The 18,511-nt window shown below is 42.9% G+C and overlaps 1 protein-coding gene across 2 annotated transcripts in view; it reads left to right on the forward strand.

Moving 5' to 3' along the window:
* Positions 1-18,511, forward strand: part of TNC (tenascin C) — an 87,256-nt gene that overhangs the window by 10,151 nt on the left and 58,594 nt on the right. For both annotated transcript variants that reach the window (XM_080940275.1, XM_080940276.1), the window contains exons 2-3: positions 13,878-14,459; positions 16,302-17,711. In XM_080940275.1, coding sequence (XP_080796401.1) covers positions 14,003-14,459; positions 16,302-17,711 — 1,867 coding nt within the window. In that variant the 5' untranslated portion in view covers positions 13,878-14,002. The remainder of the gene's footprint in view (positions 1-13,877; positions 14,460-16,301; positions 17,712-18,511) is intronic.

Raw genomic sequence — 18,511 nt, forward strand, 5'->3', positions numbered from 1 at the left:
CAATACACACACGTATATATATATATATTTATATATTGCTATGCAAGCTTGACAAAGTATCTGCTTTCAATTTAACTTTCTAAATATATATAAAAGACACAATATAGCAATACCTATTTTAGAAGATCATGGTGGTTACTAAATAATATCAAGTATTAATTGCTCCAAAAAATTCTAGCATGTGACACAAACAGTTATGGTCATTCATACTGACACTGCTTTTGAGGAAGTTCTTGGTGATAAGACCCGACTTGGTAAGCACTTCTCAAATTGTGTCCTACGATACAGACTCGTTTTGAGAGTCAATTAAAGACTCTGTTCTGTGGCTGGTACATCTGGAAACACTTGACAACATCTTGGAAATTCGGGGTTCCTGTGCTGTTGTCATCTACAGTTCCAAAGGCTGACAACACAGTAGTAGAAACCATAAGGGCAAATCTTATAATTCATTATAGAGCTATTCTATTCTATGTGAGCCTCCATGGCAAAATTTTGTGTCCTGAGTAGTATGTAAAGTACAGAAATCCATTTGTCTGGAGACTTTGATCTTAAGAATAAAGCAGTAGATTCCATGTCTTGGGAGTGCCCACATCCTGGTTAATAGATTGAGACTACAGCTGTGGCTACACAGTTTGAAAGAGTCAAGGAGGTTCCATGGGTCATCATTTTGAAGAACATTGATCCCACTATAGAGAGCTCTAATCACTTGACCAATTACTTCCCAGCAAGTAATGGTATGACACTGATAAATCTCAATATATGAGTGTTGGGAGTGTTCACAATATCCAGATCATGCCCTGAGGGAAGAGAGGCAATAAAAAGGAACCAGACAAATGCTTAAAACCTCCAAGGAGGCATCAGAATGGAATATGGAACCGAGAATTTAGGCACTGGTTAAGAATCTGAATATCCCCATTTGACTAGAAACTAATGGAATGTTTGATGCAATCAAAATCAGAATTTGAGAAATTCTGTCCAGCTCTGGTGAATCTATACCCCTAATCTGATGGGGCCACTGATACCCTTCTCCATATGAAATCTGCCTTTAAAAATGTGTCGGACCACAATCTTGGAAACTATACCAGAGCACCAGGCTCCGCAGATACTTAAGGGAACTGTAAATTTGCCCTCACACATTTAAGTTGACAGTGAAAATGGCAAACATCCTACTTGAGCCAATACAGGCATGCCCAGGTCAGGAAACCTAGCTGGAGAGGCAGAGACATGCAGCGTGTCATCCCAATTAGCAACTCTCTCTGGCTAGGGAACTCGGTGAGCACAGACAGATCCAGGCAGATTCTGGAACCTTGTCTAAGCCAAAGGGAACTTGCCAACATGTACCCAGAAGCTAATAACCACTTGCAAACAGTGCACCTTGGCTTCAGTGCTCTCCAGAGGAAAAGCGCACAAAGCTGAAGAGCCATCCATTGCCCAAAGAGGAAGGCAGAGGTCCAGTACTTCTGGACTCACATGTGGAGACAGCTTAGACATCTGCCAGGGGGTCTGGGAAGCAGGAGATGAAGGAACTGTTTCTTCACCATTTCCTTATCATTCCCCTTACTGAGCAGCTCACATTTCAAGTTTGCTCTCTTATCAGAACTGGAGAAAGTTATTTAAGGAGCCATCCCAATGTGGCACAGGTGATTAAAATGTCACACATGAGGGACACAGGGCAGGCTTCAAAAGCTGTTTCTGTCTCATGACCTATTTCTTAAGCTTCCCTGAATCTTAGTTTAACTTCCAAGCAGGCATAGTAATAGCTCACTAGCTTCTTGTATCATTAATAAAATCAATAAAAACCCTAAAGCACCACAAGATAAGTTTGTTTTAAAGTGTGTATGTGTGTGTGTGTGTGTGTGTGTGTGTGTGTGTGTGTGTATGTGTGAGCATGCAAATGTGCACATACACACATAGTAGGCAAACTTATTTGTGGAAGTCAGAGGACAACTCAGGGAAGTCAGTTCTTTCTTTCATGTTGGTCTCAAGGATTGAACTCAGATTATAAGGATTGCCTTTATCAACTGAACTATTCCACAGGCTTACAAAACAGATTTATAGTAAATAACAAAATGTTGGTTTTCTTGCCAACCCAGATCTACTTGGGTCTATAACAGCAGAGGTAATAATCCCGATACTCTGCCAGGGGTTAGCAAACCGATAGAGCAGCCCCCCTCCTTTTTTTTTTTTTTTTTTTTTTTTTTTTGTAAATTCTTTCCTATTAGAACATTGACATGTCCATTTGTATCTTTTCTATAGCAGCATCCAGTATGATAGTAAAGTTAGATCCTTATGAAGTTTATTGTGTCTAGGCAACCAGAATGCCTGACAGAAGCCACATAGAGGAAGAAGGGTTTATTTGGGCTCAGAGTTTCAGAGTTTCAGAGTCTTACTCCAGGATGGCACGGCAGCTCAGGACTCAGCCTGAGGCATCGAGCATGCAACCCTGACTTGCTTACCTAAATGACGGGGAACATAGGAAATTAGACTGGAAGGAGATTGGCTATAAACCCACAATTTCTACCACCCACCTTTCTGGCCTCCTCCTAGCCACCAGGCCTGCATTCCCAAAGGCTCCACAGCCCACAAGTTAATCCCACAGCTGAGGACCAAGTGTTCACACTCGGAACTCAAGGAGAAAGAAGTGATCTCACAGCACATTTACTCTCAGGTCCTTTAAGGATATGGTGACTGACCCTTCCGAGCAGAGTTTCATGCGGTCTTCATCCCTGTGATCTTGGAAAGCCATAGATTATCATGTACATAATAGGACTGAGACAGAAATAAAAGTTCATCTAATATGTCTTCCCAGCACAGGTAGGAGCACAATGCTGAGCTCTACACTAGAAGGACTGGCAGACACTACTATGGCCCATTCGCCCTTCCTACATTTTGCACTCTCACTCTCTTACTCTCTTTTCTCCTTCCCTTCCCTCTCCCTTCCTTTTCAGCTCCCTTTCCCTCTTCCGTCATTCTTCTTCTCCATTTCCTTTTGTGGTTTTTCCTAACCTCATTCTCTCAGGTTAAATATTCTGATTTCCCCACCAAATAAAATTAAATAAATAACTCTGCTGAAAATGAACTTAATTCCCTTTCCTTCCTTGAACATTTGCTTCTTCAGACACAAAATTTTGCCTCCTTCTGTTTGCTACCACTGTGATAAAATGCTCTGAAAAGAACAAGAGAAAAATGTATTTTTTTTTTCACAATTTAGAATCCATTATTTGGGGACAATTAATGGCCCAAGAACTTCAAGCATCTAGTTGCTATATTATATTGAATGTCAAAAGAACTGAGTGTTGGATTAAGTGCATGTCTTATGTTCAGATCAATTTCTCTGCTCTGATATAATCCAGGATACCCTGCCTAGGGAATGGTACCACCCATGATGAACAGGTCTTTCTGCCTCAATTAATGTAACCAAAACAATCAAACCTACATCTAGATGATTTGTCTTTGAGATTTCCTTTCCAGGTGACTCGGTTGTGTCAAGTTAACAAACCCAACATAAAATCCCAAAAGAAAGTTTTAAGTTTCAGGGTCTCTGAAATTTTCTCATATCCTGACTGATTTCTTGCCTATATACAGTGTGAGGCCCAATTTTCAAAGACTTATTGATTTTTAAACTCCCCTGTCTTCTACCTCTTGCTTTATCATCCTCTCATTTATTAACATTCTCTCTGGGCCCAGCTGAAGGAGAGCAGGCCTAGCAATCTACAGGAGATTTAGGCATTGTAGTTCACTTGGATTCATGCCCTTTCCTCAAGTCCAAAATAGTAGATAAAACTGCCATGCATACCCCAGTTTTCCAACTTCGTTCTCTCTCTATGACTCCAACTGCATTCACATTAATGAAACTGAATCCTCCCTGGCATTTAACTATTTATATAAACGTTAATTTCTGAAGCCAAACAATAAATCCTGTTTCAAAAACAATCACTCAGTAGAACAAGAGAAACCTAAACTTCCAAAGACTGAGACAAAGGCAGGACCTTTAATTCAGATTCAAGTAGTGCTGATGAGATGACTTGATGAAATGTCTCAATCCTGTGCTTTTGATAGCAGGAAAATATGAACAATGTTCTCGAATTGCCTAAGCTTGGATCATGATGAAAAGGCATTTGTAATGGGCCAAGAACCAAATAATACTAACTCGTCCCACTTTAGGTTCTTGTTGCGTGACTCTTCCATTCTGGGACTTTCACCTTTTTATGACAGACAGGTCCTGGCCAGGTATAGCATCATTTCTAATGTGTAAGGACTGAGAAGAGACAGAGGGTCAAGGGTTTGTCATGTCCCAGGACTTGCTTCCCTTGTGGGCCATCAAACCCAACCTGTGATGTACTTCAAACACAAGACAATCAAGTAAGTTTGGAAAACACACTATAAACGATCTTCTTCTTGGAGGTTTCCACAAACACATAAAAGACCCTGGAAAATCATGAAGTAAAGAAAGATGTGTAATTTGTTTGGCTTAAAATAACATTGGCTTTTAAAAAATAGCCTTTTCTAAACATGATTAACTAGGAAATACTTTTTGCTCAGCGTTAATACCTTTCAACATGCCGCAGATTACACGCTAGGAAATAGCTTTGGATAAATTAAACCTAATTCTGAGTTTAGGCTTATCTCTATTTTTCTGGCTCTCATGTAACTTCATAAAGACTTTTTACACTGTTAATAGTTTTGGGGGGACCCAGACTCCAGGTTCTTTTGAAGTTAGGCCTTTGAACTTAGTCATGCAAAACAGCCTTTGGTATCACTAAATTGTTAGAGGAAAACCGAGGGTTAAGAATGCTGTGTCTAACTGGTGAGTCAGACCACCTAAACTGAACTCTTCACTCCTTTTCTCGCTATGTGACCTCAGTTTCCCCATCCTCCGGGGGGGGGGAAATAAAGGAAGAGATGTCACAAATCTTAGGGAAGAACCAATGAAATAATCCATATAAGGCGTAGAAAACACAGATGTTTTCAATCAGATCTGCTTATTATTGTAGCTCTTAGGTGATCCCGTTTGGAAAAAGGAAAAGTAGACACTACGTGTCTGCAGGCCTTTTTCTAGGCACACTAATTATTAGCTGGAGTGGACTTAACTTTCCACAGTGTCTGGTTTCTTGCTACCAAACGTAGAGATCCATTTTTGTTTCAGGGGTTAGCCCCTATCAAAGTGTATCAAGGCCAGCCGATCCTGATGCCTCCTGGGTTGGGTAATTGTCAGTGTCTCTATCTGGCAGCATCTAGGAGCAAACCCCAGGCCAGAAGAATTCCACTCAATTCAAATACCAAGACTGTTATTTCACAAAGGGTTTCCGAACACTCTGGTCCCCAAATGCCAAATATTTAGCACATGCATTCACACTGTCTTGCTCCCGTGTTGCTCTCTAACCATAACCCATCCATCCTGAATAAATATCTCTAATTCCTTAACCTTGGCTCCATCCTCTGAGACCTACGAAAGAGCCAACACTGCATTTCTTAAAATTCTGGTGGAAATACAAAACAAAGGTGGCTGTTGTTCCAGGAGAAATGAATTCAAATTTGTTTTTGAAATGATTTTCCAGAAGTTTATAGAAATCTATACTGTTGCCATTGGGTCAAGCCCACTTTTTATTTTCTTTTATGTCTAGGCAAGGAGCAGAAGAGAGAAAGCTACTGCTCTGCAGAAATTTTATTTCAGAAATTGAAACCAGACATTGCGAGGTAGCTTGTGGTCTGAATGTATCAATGGACCTAGTCATTTTTCATCAGAGCCACATTTAGGGATACTAAACCACAAATATGAATCCCATTATTGTGTCTAAATTGAAATATTTTGTGGATTAAAATTGGAGGATTTAATTTGGTTAGTAATGAAAATTCTGTTAACGAAGGGGGAGGAAGGGAGCCACAAAATACCATCGGTGATTCATCCAAATACCTGAAAGGAAAAATATCAATATAATATCTGGATCCCTTTGTATTTAATATTGGCCATTTTGCTTGAGTTTAAGTGGAAGGCTAAATTTGGCTTGGCAGAACTATTACCAAATCAGCAACAGATCATTACAACCCAAGAACATTCTAAAACTGGGGTTTCTTGTGTCCTAGGTACAGTCTTTGGTGTTGGGTATGCAAAGCTGGGTGCCTCATATAACTTGCCTTCATAAAAACCAAATCCATATATAGTCTAGCTATATGTGCAATGCATAACTAAATCAGCCTAGTGTAAGTATAAAATAGAATTGAAAACATTTCCAGACATCAAAATCTTCCTTAAGCGGTACTCAGTTCAGAAGACAGACAGGAAGAAAACTAACTTCTATTAATGGATGCTATTTTAGTTTTGCTTGAAGGACAGATTAAGTCTGTCCATTCAAGTGGGGCAAGTTGGGCAAGTGGGCTTTCAAGACACCAAGAACTCCCTCTCAAAACAGTTCAGATTCTGTAGCATCTCAGAGGTGCCCAACAGCTTGACTCATTCCACAGCAACCCCATCAGGTTCCAATCACATGTAGCTGATAGACTCCCCTCGCCTGCCGTTTGAAGGTTGCATAGACGGAGCAGCGGCTGCTCTCAAAACTCACTCCTTTCATTGGCTTCCAGTGCAAAAGGCAGCGAACCGTGATGGACTCAGAGGGACTTGGGTTCATATCCTTACTCCATAGTGACATCCCAATTTGCACATATGAAATCATCATGTGTTCAAGATGCTTAGTGCAGGCTCCAAAAAAAAAAAAAAAAAATGCAGTCAATGAATAAAACTTCGTGTCTTTGATACTTCTATTATCATTCTTGGTATACTTCTCCTTGAACTTCCAAGAACTCTTCAACCAGTATTTGGTTCACCGGAGCCTTTCTTCCTTCAGTAATCCCTCCATGAGCTCCTTAGCCAAGAGTACCACTCCCTTCTTAATCCTTTCACCAAAGCTGGCACTACTACTGCTCTCATGCATGCAGTCTCCTCATGCATTTCCACAGGGACCTCTGGGAAAAAGAGGCCACTCTTTACTTAGTCCCTCCTCCCTGCACATTGGGAAGCCCACAGTGAGTAAGAAGCAATTATCTCTGAAAAGAATCTCGGTGTGCCTGTCCTTTATGTTGGGCTAGGACCATGCAACATGTTGTTCAGTTTGTAGTGGTGCTAGAGAGCATCTTGACCATGTAAACCAGTGAGTGATGTGTGGTTTGAAAAACAGTTGGACTTGAGACTGTTTGAGAGGTAGTCTTAAGCCTTCTTATTTTAGGGATCACATTTGTTTTGGCAACTGTTGTATCATTCATATTTAACTAGAGGCTTGGTACATAGTATATATTTATTAAGGATGGGTGGATAGAGAAATGATAGATAGATAGATAGATAGATAGATAGATAGATAGATAGATACATACATACATACATACATACATACATACATACATACATAGATACATACATAGATACATAGATACATAGATGAAGAATGGATGGAGGATTGGTGGATGGATGGATAGATGGATGGATGGATGGATGGATGGATGGATGGATGGATGGATGGATGATAGATGGATAGATGGGTGGATAAATGGACAGAATAAAGACATACAGAATCAAGAATACTAGATAGCTCTTAGCCAGGAGTCTTCTTAAATCCTTTCCCTTATACTTTTCTCTGAAGGCCATTACAACAGGCTCAAGCTAAACATTAATGGAAACTTTTCATATGTACTTCCTTTTATTATTTTTATTTTATTTTGAAACTATAATTATATTTCTTCCTCTCCCTTCTTTCCTCCAAGCCTTCTCACATACCCTGCCTTCAAACCCATGGCCTCTTTTCTCACTAATTGTCACTGCAGGCACACATGTATATGGACATGTGTGTGTGTGTGTGTGTGTGTGTGTGTGTGTGTGTATTTCTAAATATAACCTGTTCAACCCTTATTATAACATACTTATATGTATGTTTCACGAATGACCTTCTAGCACTGGACAACCATTTCTCTGTGGAGTACCACCTCTTCCATTGCCAGGGTATTCCTCAGCTACCTAGAGTTCTTTGTGTAGAGATTAGGCCTCGTGGGCTTTTCTCATCCACTGTCTCATGTCCAACGGTGTCATCCATACTCAGTTCAGATTTGGTTGGTCATGTCGGTGAGACTTTACGAGTATAGCTTCTGATGTTACTAGGAGACACAGAATCATGCCAGACTCCCCAATCCTCTGGTTCTTATCCTCTTTTTACCCCTTTTCTGCAGAGTCCCCTGAGCCTTATGTTTGGGAGTTTTTGTAGATATATCCATTAGGCCCGAGCTCCATAAATCTGCATTGTGATTGGTTGCAGTTTTCTGTAGTGGCCTCCATCTGTGGCAAAGATTATTTTTTCCAGGTTCACAAGGTAGAATCAAAAAGCATTGCTGTATTATGTGATTATTACATAGATAGCTCAGTAGATAAATAGATAGAATTAGTTACCAGTTTCAAGATCATAACCAACACACCTACCATCACACATAGTTACTTTGTTTGCACAGGGTGATAATAACAAATATCTACTATCTTGGTAAATTCCCAATACACAATGTAACATTATCAATCCATTTCTCCATGATGGTTCCCATCCATAAGCATGTGCTGTGATGGGTGTATATGGCTGGGGTAATCAGTGCAGCAGAATCCTATAGTTGGACTTCCTCATACGTGTATCCTTATTTGCCTGCATGTGTACAGCATGTGGGTACTACTGACTTACTACCTCTGGACTCAGTGATCCTGTACTATTGGTTGTAATCCCTGCTCAAGTGGGATTTTGATTTTATAATCTGATTTCTGTCTGCATATGGAAAGCACTGTGAAGCTGGGCCAAGTGTTTTCCATTAAGAGAACCGTTTTGAAAGGCTAAACCACAGACAGTCTGTTCTGCAGAAGTCGCTGGCCCAGTATCATGGACAACCATCCCAGCAGCGGCTCTCGGCCTCAGAGAAGCCTTGGCCAAAGTTCTGACCTCCCAGAAAAGAGCTCCACCCGGCTCATTCACTCCCTTGTTCCTGCTACTGAATTAGACCAAGGCTAAGGGAATCCTGGGTCTGGAGCCACAGCCTTTTCATTCTCCTACTGATTTCAGAATGTCCCTGATATCAGACTAACTGAAACACTGAGGACTGTAGGCTTCCATAGAGAAAATCACAGTGGGAATTAGAGAGATAGTAAATAGAGGTGCTTACAAAGTAAGTCCAATGGTCTGAGTTCAGATCCCTGGAATCCATGTAAATAGCTAGATGGAACCACAACAGTGTAGGAAGAGAAGGAGGGACAAAATCACCTAGAAATTTATAGACCCTGTAGCAAACTATACTCTGCAATGGAGAAGCAGAAGAGAGCTTGCCTCCAACAAGGTGGAAGATGAAAACTGGCTTCCAGAAGTTGACCTCAGCCCACATGCACAATTAAATAAAACTTAAGAGAAAAAAAAGGGAAGGAGTGGGAAGAGAAAGAGGAGAAAAGGGAAAGAGACAAAGAGCTTGAGGGACAATGAAAAGGAAGAACTTCTCAACAATACCTTAAGAATGTATTTGGGGGTCACAAAGAAGCTTTCTGCTAACCACCTTCTCCAAACAAGACACAGCAATCATGCCTTCTAGATGTAAGATCAAATTTAAGTGCTAGCTAAGAAAGTGTTTTGCATAAATCATTTCATTTCTTCTCACATGCAGCTGGTATTGATGTTGTCATTATACAGATGTTAACACGGAGGCCCAGACAAAACATTATTTTACATCCACTGCCATGGGGACAGGTGAAATTATGTGGAATTGTTGCCACACACCATTTTTTAATCTAAAGACAATTTGCAACTCACTGTGGTTCATACTAATAGGAAGAGCAGAGTCAAGCTGTAACAATATTTGACTGCCTCTAGAGCAGATGGTCCCAAACATCACCTAGTCTCTTCTAGGGCATTTATCCATCTTAGCATTTATGATTCCTCCCAGTAAAAATCTGTTTCTATAGCTACTCCCTTGGCTGACCTGTGACCTCATTAGTACCTATGACCTCATTAGTACAAACACAGAGATGTCATTACTGGTCTCTGAAACTCTCTACTAGCCTAAGTCTATCCCGTCTAATCACATCATTCAACTCATCTCTAATGGAAAAAGAAAAAAAAATCATTTCTAAGTGACAAGTCTCGGGGACAATCAGCAGTCCCATTGACATGTTACTGGACACCAATTAAGGGTCCATAATCCTATCTCAGAAAATGACTTGCCAGTGCTAAAATTCAGACCCTCGTGGCTCAGAAGGGTCTCTCTGGCTTATTAGTTTAAGTTTTTTCTCTTTTATTTTTTTTCACCTAGAGTATCCTGGACTCACTGAACTGAAGGGATCAGATGTCCTTGGAAAACAAATCTACACTTAAGGCTGTTTCCTGGCTCCTGGCTCTTCCTGACACATTCCAAAGAGGAATTTATGGATGTTGGGAGGGACAAGGAGTAAGGAATTTGTAGACCATTTTAGAAGCCTGTGTTAGCAGCCCCATGCTTGACTGACATAGCACAATAAAATTCTCTTGGCTGGAAGCAGATGAAAATTGCGCTGTAATACCTTAGAGCTGCCAAAATGACGTAGAAACAAGTTCATCTGCATTTAAAAAAAAATGGAATCATTGTTGTCTACCCAAGCCCAGGATATTCCACGTATGTACCTAAGTCAAAAAGATAAACACATTCCACGAGCTACTAATTACAATGTCACAAGGAACTAACTCAGAAGGGTGTCTCCAACCACATAAGGCTATCCAGATAAAGTTGATACATGTTTAAAACTGAAGTAATGCATTTCTTATTCTCGAAATATGACCTGGAAAAATATTCAAAGACTAACTCCTTATCTCATAATAGTCTGCAGCCCGTGGAGAGATGACTACAGAAAACCTTTAATATATTACTTGCTTCTTAGAGGTGCTAAAGTGTGCAGTCTTGATCACCAGTCCAATCATCCATAAAGACCATAGACAACAGCATTTGTTTTCTTAGGTACAGGAAGACAACCCCATATCTCTTTCCCTGGGATTGATATAGGCTGATACTATGCACTTCTTGTGGCATTCTCAGCTAAGAGTGAAGAAATACAAGTCAGCAGCTTCCTACAACACATTCTCTAGACCCTTTATTTCTAGTCACTTCCCATAAATAGAAAGAGTCCAGGATACTGGAGAGGCGAATCTGCAGTTAAAAGCATGTTGTCTACTTCCGAAGGACTCAGGTATAATTCATAGCACCTACTTGGCAGATCACAACCATCTATACCTTGAGTTCTAGTAGGTATGATTCACTCTTTTGGCCTCCACAGGCAGCAGGCATATAAGTGATATACATACAGATAAACATGTAGACAAGAACATTCAACATAAAATATGTTTTTTAACAATAATCATTTTTTGGTACTTTTATAGTCTTTGTAGATTAAATTGGTCATCCTAAAATTATAATAGCACAAGCTATCTGAGCTTGACTCCCCATGTTGAACCTCAGTCTCTCAAACTGCAATCTCAACTAATTCCCCCAGAGTCTGCCCTCAGAAGAGACATAAGCCAGCCAGTTATCTGCATTCATCAGATTTTGCTTTGCTAATGTCATTATTTCTCCCCAGTTCTACTCTCTCTAGAGCACAGATTTATATTTCTAACAAATTGATCTTCACAAAGCTTAATTTCTCATACACCAGTACTTTCTACAGCTTCTCTGATCCAGGTCCAAGTTGCCACTAAACTTGTGACTGGATTAAACTAAGGTCAAGTTCTTGCTTAAGCAAAAAGTGCTATTGGCATAGACTCTTGCTGGGTTATGTTCCTGAGTGTGCTACGCAATGTCATTTCCTGTCGATTGAGTGCCTATAATGCACCAATGTTCTGAAGCTCCATTAGAAATATCTAATATTTAATTTCCCCCACATAGCATGTGTGTGTGCGTGTGTGGGGGGGGGTGTTTCTATGTGTGGTGGGGGTGGTAGTAGTGCAGAAGTCAGAAGTCAGCCTTAAGTGCCTTTCCTTAAGGGGTTTTGAGGGTGTTTTTTGGGGGCAGGGGTGTTGAAACTGGGCCTCTCACTTGGTCTGGAACTTGAAGATTACACAGAAGGCTCAGAGACCCACAAGCATGTACTCCTTTTCCCACCTTTTTACATGGATTCAAGGGACCAAAGTCACATCCCTGTACTTTCAGGACAAGCACTGACTGAGCCATCTTTGAAATTATCTGACCTTTATTTTATAAACAAGCCCGGGGTTGGGGATTAAATGACAAATACCTCGCCCAAGTTACAGAGCCAGAAAGAACTTAGATGTTCCACAACACAAGATGTGGATGATCCTTCCCAAAGCACCAGCCCCAAACCTCAGAAACCACGAGCTGATGCAAAAGATAACCCTCAAAGATACCATTCCTCCTCTATGGACCTCTTACCTACACTATAAAATAGCTTCTCTTTATGGACTTCTTCACTACATTATAAAATAACTTCTTTCTTCCCACATCATCCTTAAATATTCCTTTAGGGTCTCAACCAACAGCTCGGTGTATGTCTTAATGAGAGAAGACCATAGGTAACTTTCTGTCAAGCATTCATTACTCTCATATGTCTGTAAGCAATTATTTTGGGAGTCTTAAGATGAGCCAGAGTTTACCTACCTTTGACAGCTCCTCTCTCCTACCTGAATGTCTGTGAATATGAATGGCAATGTAGCTGATGAATAGGTCAGCTTAGCAGTCCAAAGAATTTCAAGGAACATCTTCTTCCCCATTCTGTCTCATCTAACCATCCTCACTATTTAAATCACATCCTAAATTGCTTTTTTTTCTCAATAAGCCATGCTCTGCTATTCTTTGGACAATCCCTTTGTTTTGTCAAAGCCATAGGCAGTTGACTCAATCCTAAAAAGAACAAATCCACTTTCTTGTTTTTATTTGTTCCTTGAGCACTGAAAGGATTGTTCCATTTTCTCCTTAGTTCTGTTCTTAAGACCCACCAGGACCCATGCTTGGTTTTCGATTTGTTTTTACCACCCACAGAACTCTGTTTGCTCAAGAACATCCAGTGTAAATTCTGTCAGTGCTGGTCAATCTGAGAAGACACTAGAAACTCATGGACAACGCTTAATTTAGGTACCTGATTCAGAAGTGCTCTGCCAAGTTCTTCTAAAGCTTAGACTGTGGAATGTTCTAGATAGATCAAGGAGAAGGGAGTCTAACCTGCAAAGAATGGACGCCATACAAGAGCCTTGTGACTACAAAGGAGCCTTGGAGTTACCCCTCAGTTCTTTCCTTCAGCCCCCCCCCCCCCAGTCTTCTGCAGGGAAACAGCAGGGCATTTTTCAGCTTGAAGAATCAGTAATTATAGTCAGGAGGCTTTGAACACCTCTTGGGGCTGCACTTTACATTGCCATAAACATTCCTTCAGAAGACATGGCTAAGAAATACAGAGGGACAACAAATGATCTCATCATCTCAACCTTTCAGTCAGGATCTGTAAAAAGGGAAATTAAGTAACCTACCCAAGTGCCCAGATCAGAAGCTGTGATACAACCCCCCCCCCCCACCTTTTCCTGATGTTTTGCCGTATCTTTCTTTTCTCTACCATCTCCTTATATTTCCAAAAGTTAAATTGTGAGTAGTGTCATTTCTTCAGAATTGCAAGATCCTTCTAGAGACCATTTTATGTCCCCACTACCAACCATATATAACAAAGGAATAGCAAGAAAGCTTCAGGCATAGGGGGTAAGAAGGCAAAAAAAAAAAAAAAAAAAAAAAAGAAAGAAAGAAAGAAAAGAAAGAAAGAAAAGGAAAAAATATCACTCCAAATCGTAGCCACTCCACAGTGTACATTGGTGACAGAGCCTAATAACTATTGCTTTTTTATTTATTTATAGATCCTTCTTCCAAGAAGATTGGGGACATCCAACTGTATTCTTTCCAGTGCGTCTAAATAGCAAATTCTACTGGGAGTTCAGGCACCCTACAGATCTAAAGACACCTAGCCAATCTAACCTCCACCATGGGGGCCACAACCTGGCTCTTGCCAGGCATCTTTCTAGCTTTGTTTGCCCTCACTCCCGAAGGTGGGGTCCTCAAGAAAATCATCAGGCACAAGCGAGAGAGTGGCCTGAACATGACCGTGCCAGAAGAGAGTCAGCCAGTGGTGTTCAACCACGTCTACAACATCAAGTTGCCCGTGGGCTCTCAGTGCTCAGTGGATCTGGAGTCAGAGAGTGCGGAGAAAGACCTGACCCCCACACCAGAGCCCAGCGGAAGCTTCCAGGAACATACAGTGGATGGGGAAAACCAGATTGTGTTCACACACCGCATTAACATCCCGCGCCGGGCCTGCGGCTGTGCTGCGGCTCCAGATGTGAAGGAACTCCTGAGCAGGCTGGAGGAGCTGGAGATGGTGGTATCTTCTCTAAGGGAGCAGTGCACCATGGGTACAGGCTGTTGCCTTCAACCCGCAGAAGGTAGGCTTCTCAGAAGGGTTCTTTGCCCCCCTGTCTCTGCACAAATGAGAAAATGATGCTCTTAAAGGGATCCAGGGGTGATTCCTTAAAGCTGGTTTCCTGGGAAACTAGACAGACAAGGAATTCATTCAAAAAACAGACAGTCCGGGGAGATTTGAAGGTCAAGTAAAGGTGGAGAGCGCAGCCATAATGGTTCTCATGCTAATACTCTAGCATTTGAAAACTCCACTTCATAAAGCTCATTTTCGCTTAATTATATCTGTTAGGTGTATTGGTCTTAAGAGTTAGCTCAGCAGTTGAGAGCAGTTGCTTTCCCAGAGGCTACTGACTCTATTTCCTTCACCTACATGGGCACTCAGAACATCTGCAATGGCACTCCCAGGGGATCAACACGCTCTTTGAATCCCAGCACACACCAGCCACACAAGTGGTACATTCACGTAACTAACTCATACCTACAAAACAGTAAGACACACAGGTCCGAATGCTTTAAGCTTTACTTCATTATTTTTGTGTGTATGTTTGCGTGTGAGTGTGTACACACGTGTGTGGGTACATGGTCATGCCCTCTTATAACTGTGCACCAAGGGCAGAAGGCCTGGGCATTCTCTATCTCCACCTGTTAATTTCTTTGAGGCAGAATCTCTCCTTGAATCTGAGGCTCACATTTTCCCAGCTAAGCTAGAAGCCAGCAAGTCCCAGTGAGCCCCCTGTCTCCACTCACCTGAGAGATGAAGACACAGGCAAACAACACAGTGGCAGGAGCTGGGATTTGAACTCTGCTCTTCACGGTTGCACTGCAAGCACCCTTAGCTACTGAGCCCTCTTCTCTCCAGTCCCTACCTTAATTCTATCTTAGCCAGACATGTTTGGCTCTGAAACATAGTTCTTAGTTACGATAAAATGTGAGAATAATGCAGTGCTCCTTCTCCCAAAGAGATTGCTGCTTAGCCCTATCAATTTCACTGTACAAATAGGGAAACAAAGGCCCAGAGAGGAGTGGGGTTCTGCGGGAGGAGGGAGTCCTGCTGAGTCTTCCACAGTCCTGTGTTCTTACGAAGGAACATTTCTACCCGGGTGGTACTGAGTCTGTGGATCAGGGAGAAGAGTATTGTAATGTGATGGAACACGGTGTGATAATGGGAAGGTGGTTGGCTCAGGGCTGTGCATACAGCAGCCACCTGTATATACCAGACACAGGAACTGGCTTATAGGATCCTTTCAACAACCCTTTCAAGTAAGGATGGACATCTCTCTGTAAATCTAATAACTGAGATTTTAAAAGTGGACCAAATATCAAGGGATGACTCGGTGATAAAGAAGGACATACACAGACTTTGGGTGTGCCCCGGTAATTCACGCTCTCTCTTGAGGACATCCTGAACCCTTGCACATCTACTCCCAGAATCCTGCTGCTTAGGAGTTCATTATCTCTACCCCAGGGTTTCCATAGGACTACAGAAGCATTTACTTCAAATCAGAAGTAAATATCTGTTTCCACCACTTGGAAAATACTACCAGAAAGGGCATTGATAATGGTGTCAAAGGTAGACCTACTGTGTGCAGGGGTTCTGTGAGACTCTGGGCTTCTAAGGCAAAATTTAAACGTTTATCTTTAGTAATAAATCAATTCTTTTCTCTCTCTGTCAGCTCCCTTGGGGAAACATGTAGGTGAGAAGCCATGGTGGGTTTAATGTGCATGTGACTTGAATGTGACTGAATTCCATCTGATTTTCTCCAATAACCCCCCTCCCCCTTCCCCCGTTCTGCCCAGCCAGTTGATGACTAAGGATGTGGCTGAATTTGATGAACTTATCTAAATATCTGTTATCTTCACTGCAGGCCGTCTGGACAGCAGGCCCTTCTGCAGTGGCCGGGGCAACTTCAGCGCCGAAGGCTGTGGCTGTGTCTGCGAAGTAGGCTGGAAAGGTCCCAACTGTTCAGAGCCCGAATGCCCGGGGAACTGTAATCTCAGAGGCCAGTGCCTTGACGGACAGTGTATCTGTGACGAGGGTTTCACTGGGGAAGACTGCAGCCAACTGGCCTGTCCCAATGACTGCAACGACCAGGGCAGGTGTGTGAACGGGGTCTGTGTGTGCTTCGAAGGCTATGCCGGCCTTGACTGTGGCCTGGAGGTCTGTCCAGTGCCCTGCAGCGAGGAGCACGGGGTGTGCGTGGACGGCAGGTGTGTGTGCAAAGATGGTTTTGCCGGTGAGGACTGCAACGAGCCCCTTTGCTTCAACAACTGCTTCAACCGGGGGCGGTGCGTGGAGAACGAGTGTGTCTGCGACGAGGGCTTCACCGGCGAAGATTGCAGCGAGCTCATTTGCCCCAACGACTGCTACGACCGCGGTCGCTGCCTCAACGGCACCTGCTACTGTGAAGAAGGTTTCACGGGCGAGGACTGTGGCCAGCTCACCTGCCCCAACAACTGTCAGGGCCAAGGCCAGTGCGAAGAGGGACAGTGCGTTTGCTACGAGGGCTTCGCAGGGGCAGACTGCAGTGAAAAGCGGTGTCCCGCTGACTGTCACCACCGTGGCCGCTGCCTCAACGGGCAGTGTGAGTGTGATGATGGATTCACTGGGGCTGACTGTGGGGACCTCCAGTGCCCCAATGGCTGCAGTGGGCACGGCCGCTGTGTCAATGGGCAGTGCGTGTGTGACGAGGGTTACACCGGAGAAGACTGCAGCCAGCGGCGATGCCCCAGTGACTGCCACAACCGGGGTCTCTGTGTCCAGGGCAAGTGCATATGTGAGCAGGGCTTCAAGGGCTTTGACTGTAGTGAGATGAGCTGTCCCAATGACTGCCACCAGCATGGTCGCTGTGTGAATGGCATGTGCATCTGCGAAGATGACTACACTGGAGAAGATTGCAGAGACCGGCGCTGTCCCCGGGACTGCAGCCAGCGAGGGCGCTGCGTGGACGGGCGGTGCATTTGTGAGGATGGCTTCACTGGCCCTGACTGTGCTGAGCTCTCCTGCCCCGGGGACTGCCACGGCCACGGCCGCTGTGTGAATGGCCAATGCATCTGCCACGAGGGCTTCACTGGCAAAGACTGCAAAGAACAAAGGTGCCCCGGTGACTGCCACGGGCAAGGCCGCTGTGAGGACAGCCAGTGTATCTGCCGTGAAGGTTTCACAGGCATAGACTGCGGGCAGCTCTCCTGTCCCAATGACTGCAGCAACCAGGGACAGTGTGTGTCAGGTCGCTGCATCTGCAATGAAGGCTACACAGGAGTAGACTGCTCTGAGGGTAAGTACAGGCAAGCTGGCATGCATGTGGTCCCAACGGTGTTACATACCCAATGCCTATCAGAGACTGATAGTTAGATTTATCAACATACCTATTCTTTTCATCTGTTCTGCTAGTGTATTTCTGTTAAACCCACACTCTTTTTCTGACACTATTAAGGGGGTTATGTGCCATCTCCTGGCTCTGGGCAATTTAGATTCAAAAGCTCAGAGAAGTGAAAGTCCAAAAGACTCAGAGCTGATACAGAAATTTTATCTACCTCAATGCTATTGAATTGGCCATCCATTGCCCTTCATTAAGTGTCAGCTTTCTTTCCTTCTCTACTCTGGCCTTGAAACAACAGCAAACAAAGTTCTTCCCTTTGAATGGAAGTGATAGTCCAGCTAGACTGAACAGACATTTCTATTTAACAAGATGAACTTATTAACGCAGTCAACTAAAGAATCGTTTCCGGCTACCTTAAGTTCTCTTTTGGTGCTAGCTTTAGCCAAGGGCTGTGAGCATCTCCCAGAAGAACACTCTTTCCAGTAGTTGCCATAAGCAGAGGCATGTAGTATGTGCTCAGGAAACATTGACTAAATGAAAACACAGAAAGAGCAAAAATACTCATGTTTCGTGACTGTCTTTCTCACCCTCATACTATGATAAAGAACATCTTCCAAAGATAGGAATTAACAAATAAATGGGTCCAGTGTTTAGTATGTCTGAATTGGGCAAGCTTAGCCAAGAGATATGGGTTCTAAACTTGACGTAGGCAACTCCAGGAAAACCTCTTGCCCTCAATCACATCTAAGGAACAA

This window comes from Micromys minutus (genome assembly GCF_963924665.1).
Source record: "Micromys minutus genome assembly, chromosome: 28".
Taxonomy (NCBI): Eukaryota; Metazoa; Chordata; class Mammalia; order Rodentia; family Muridae; genus Micromys; species Micromys minutus.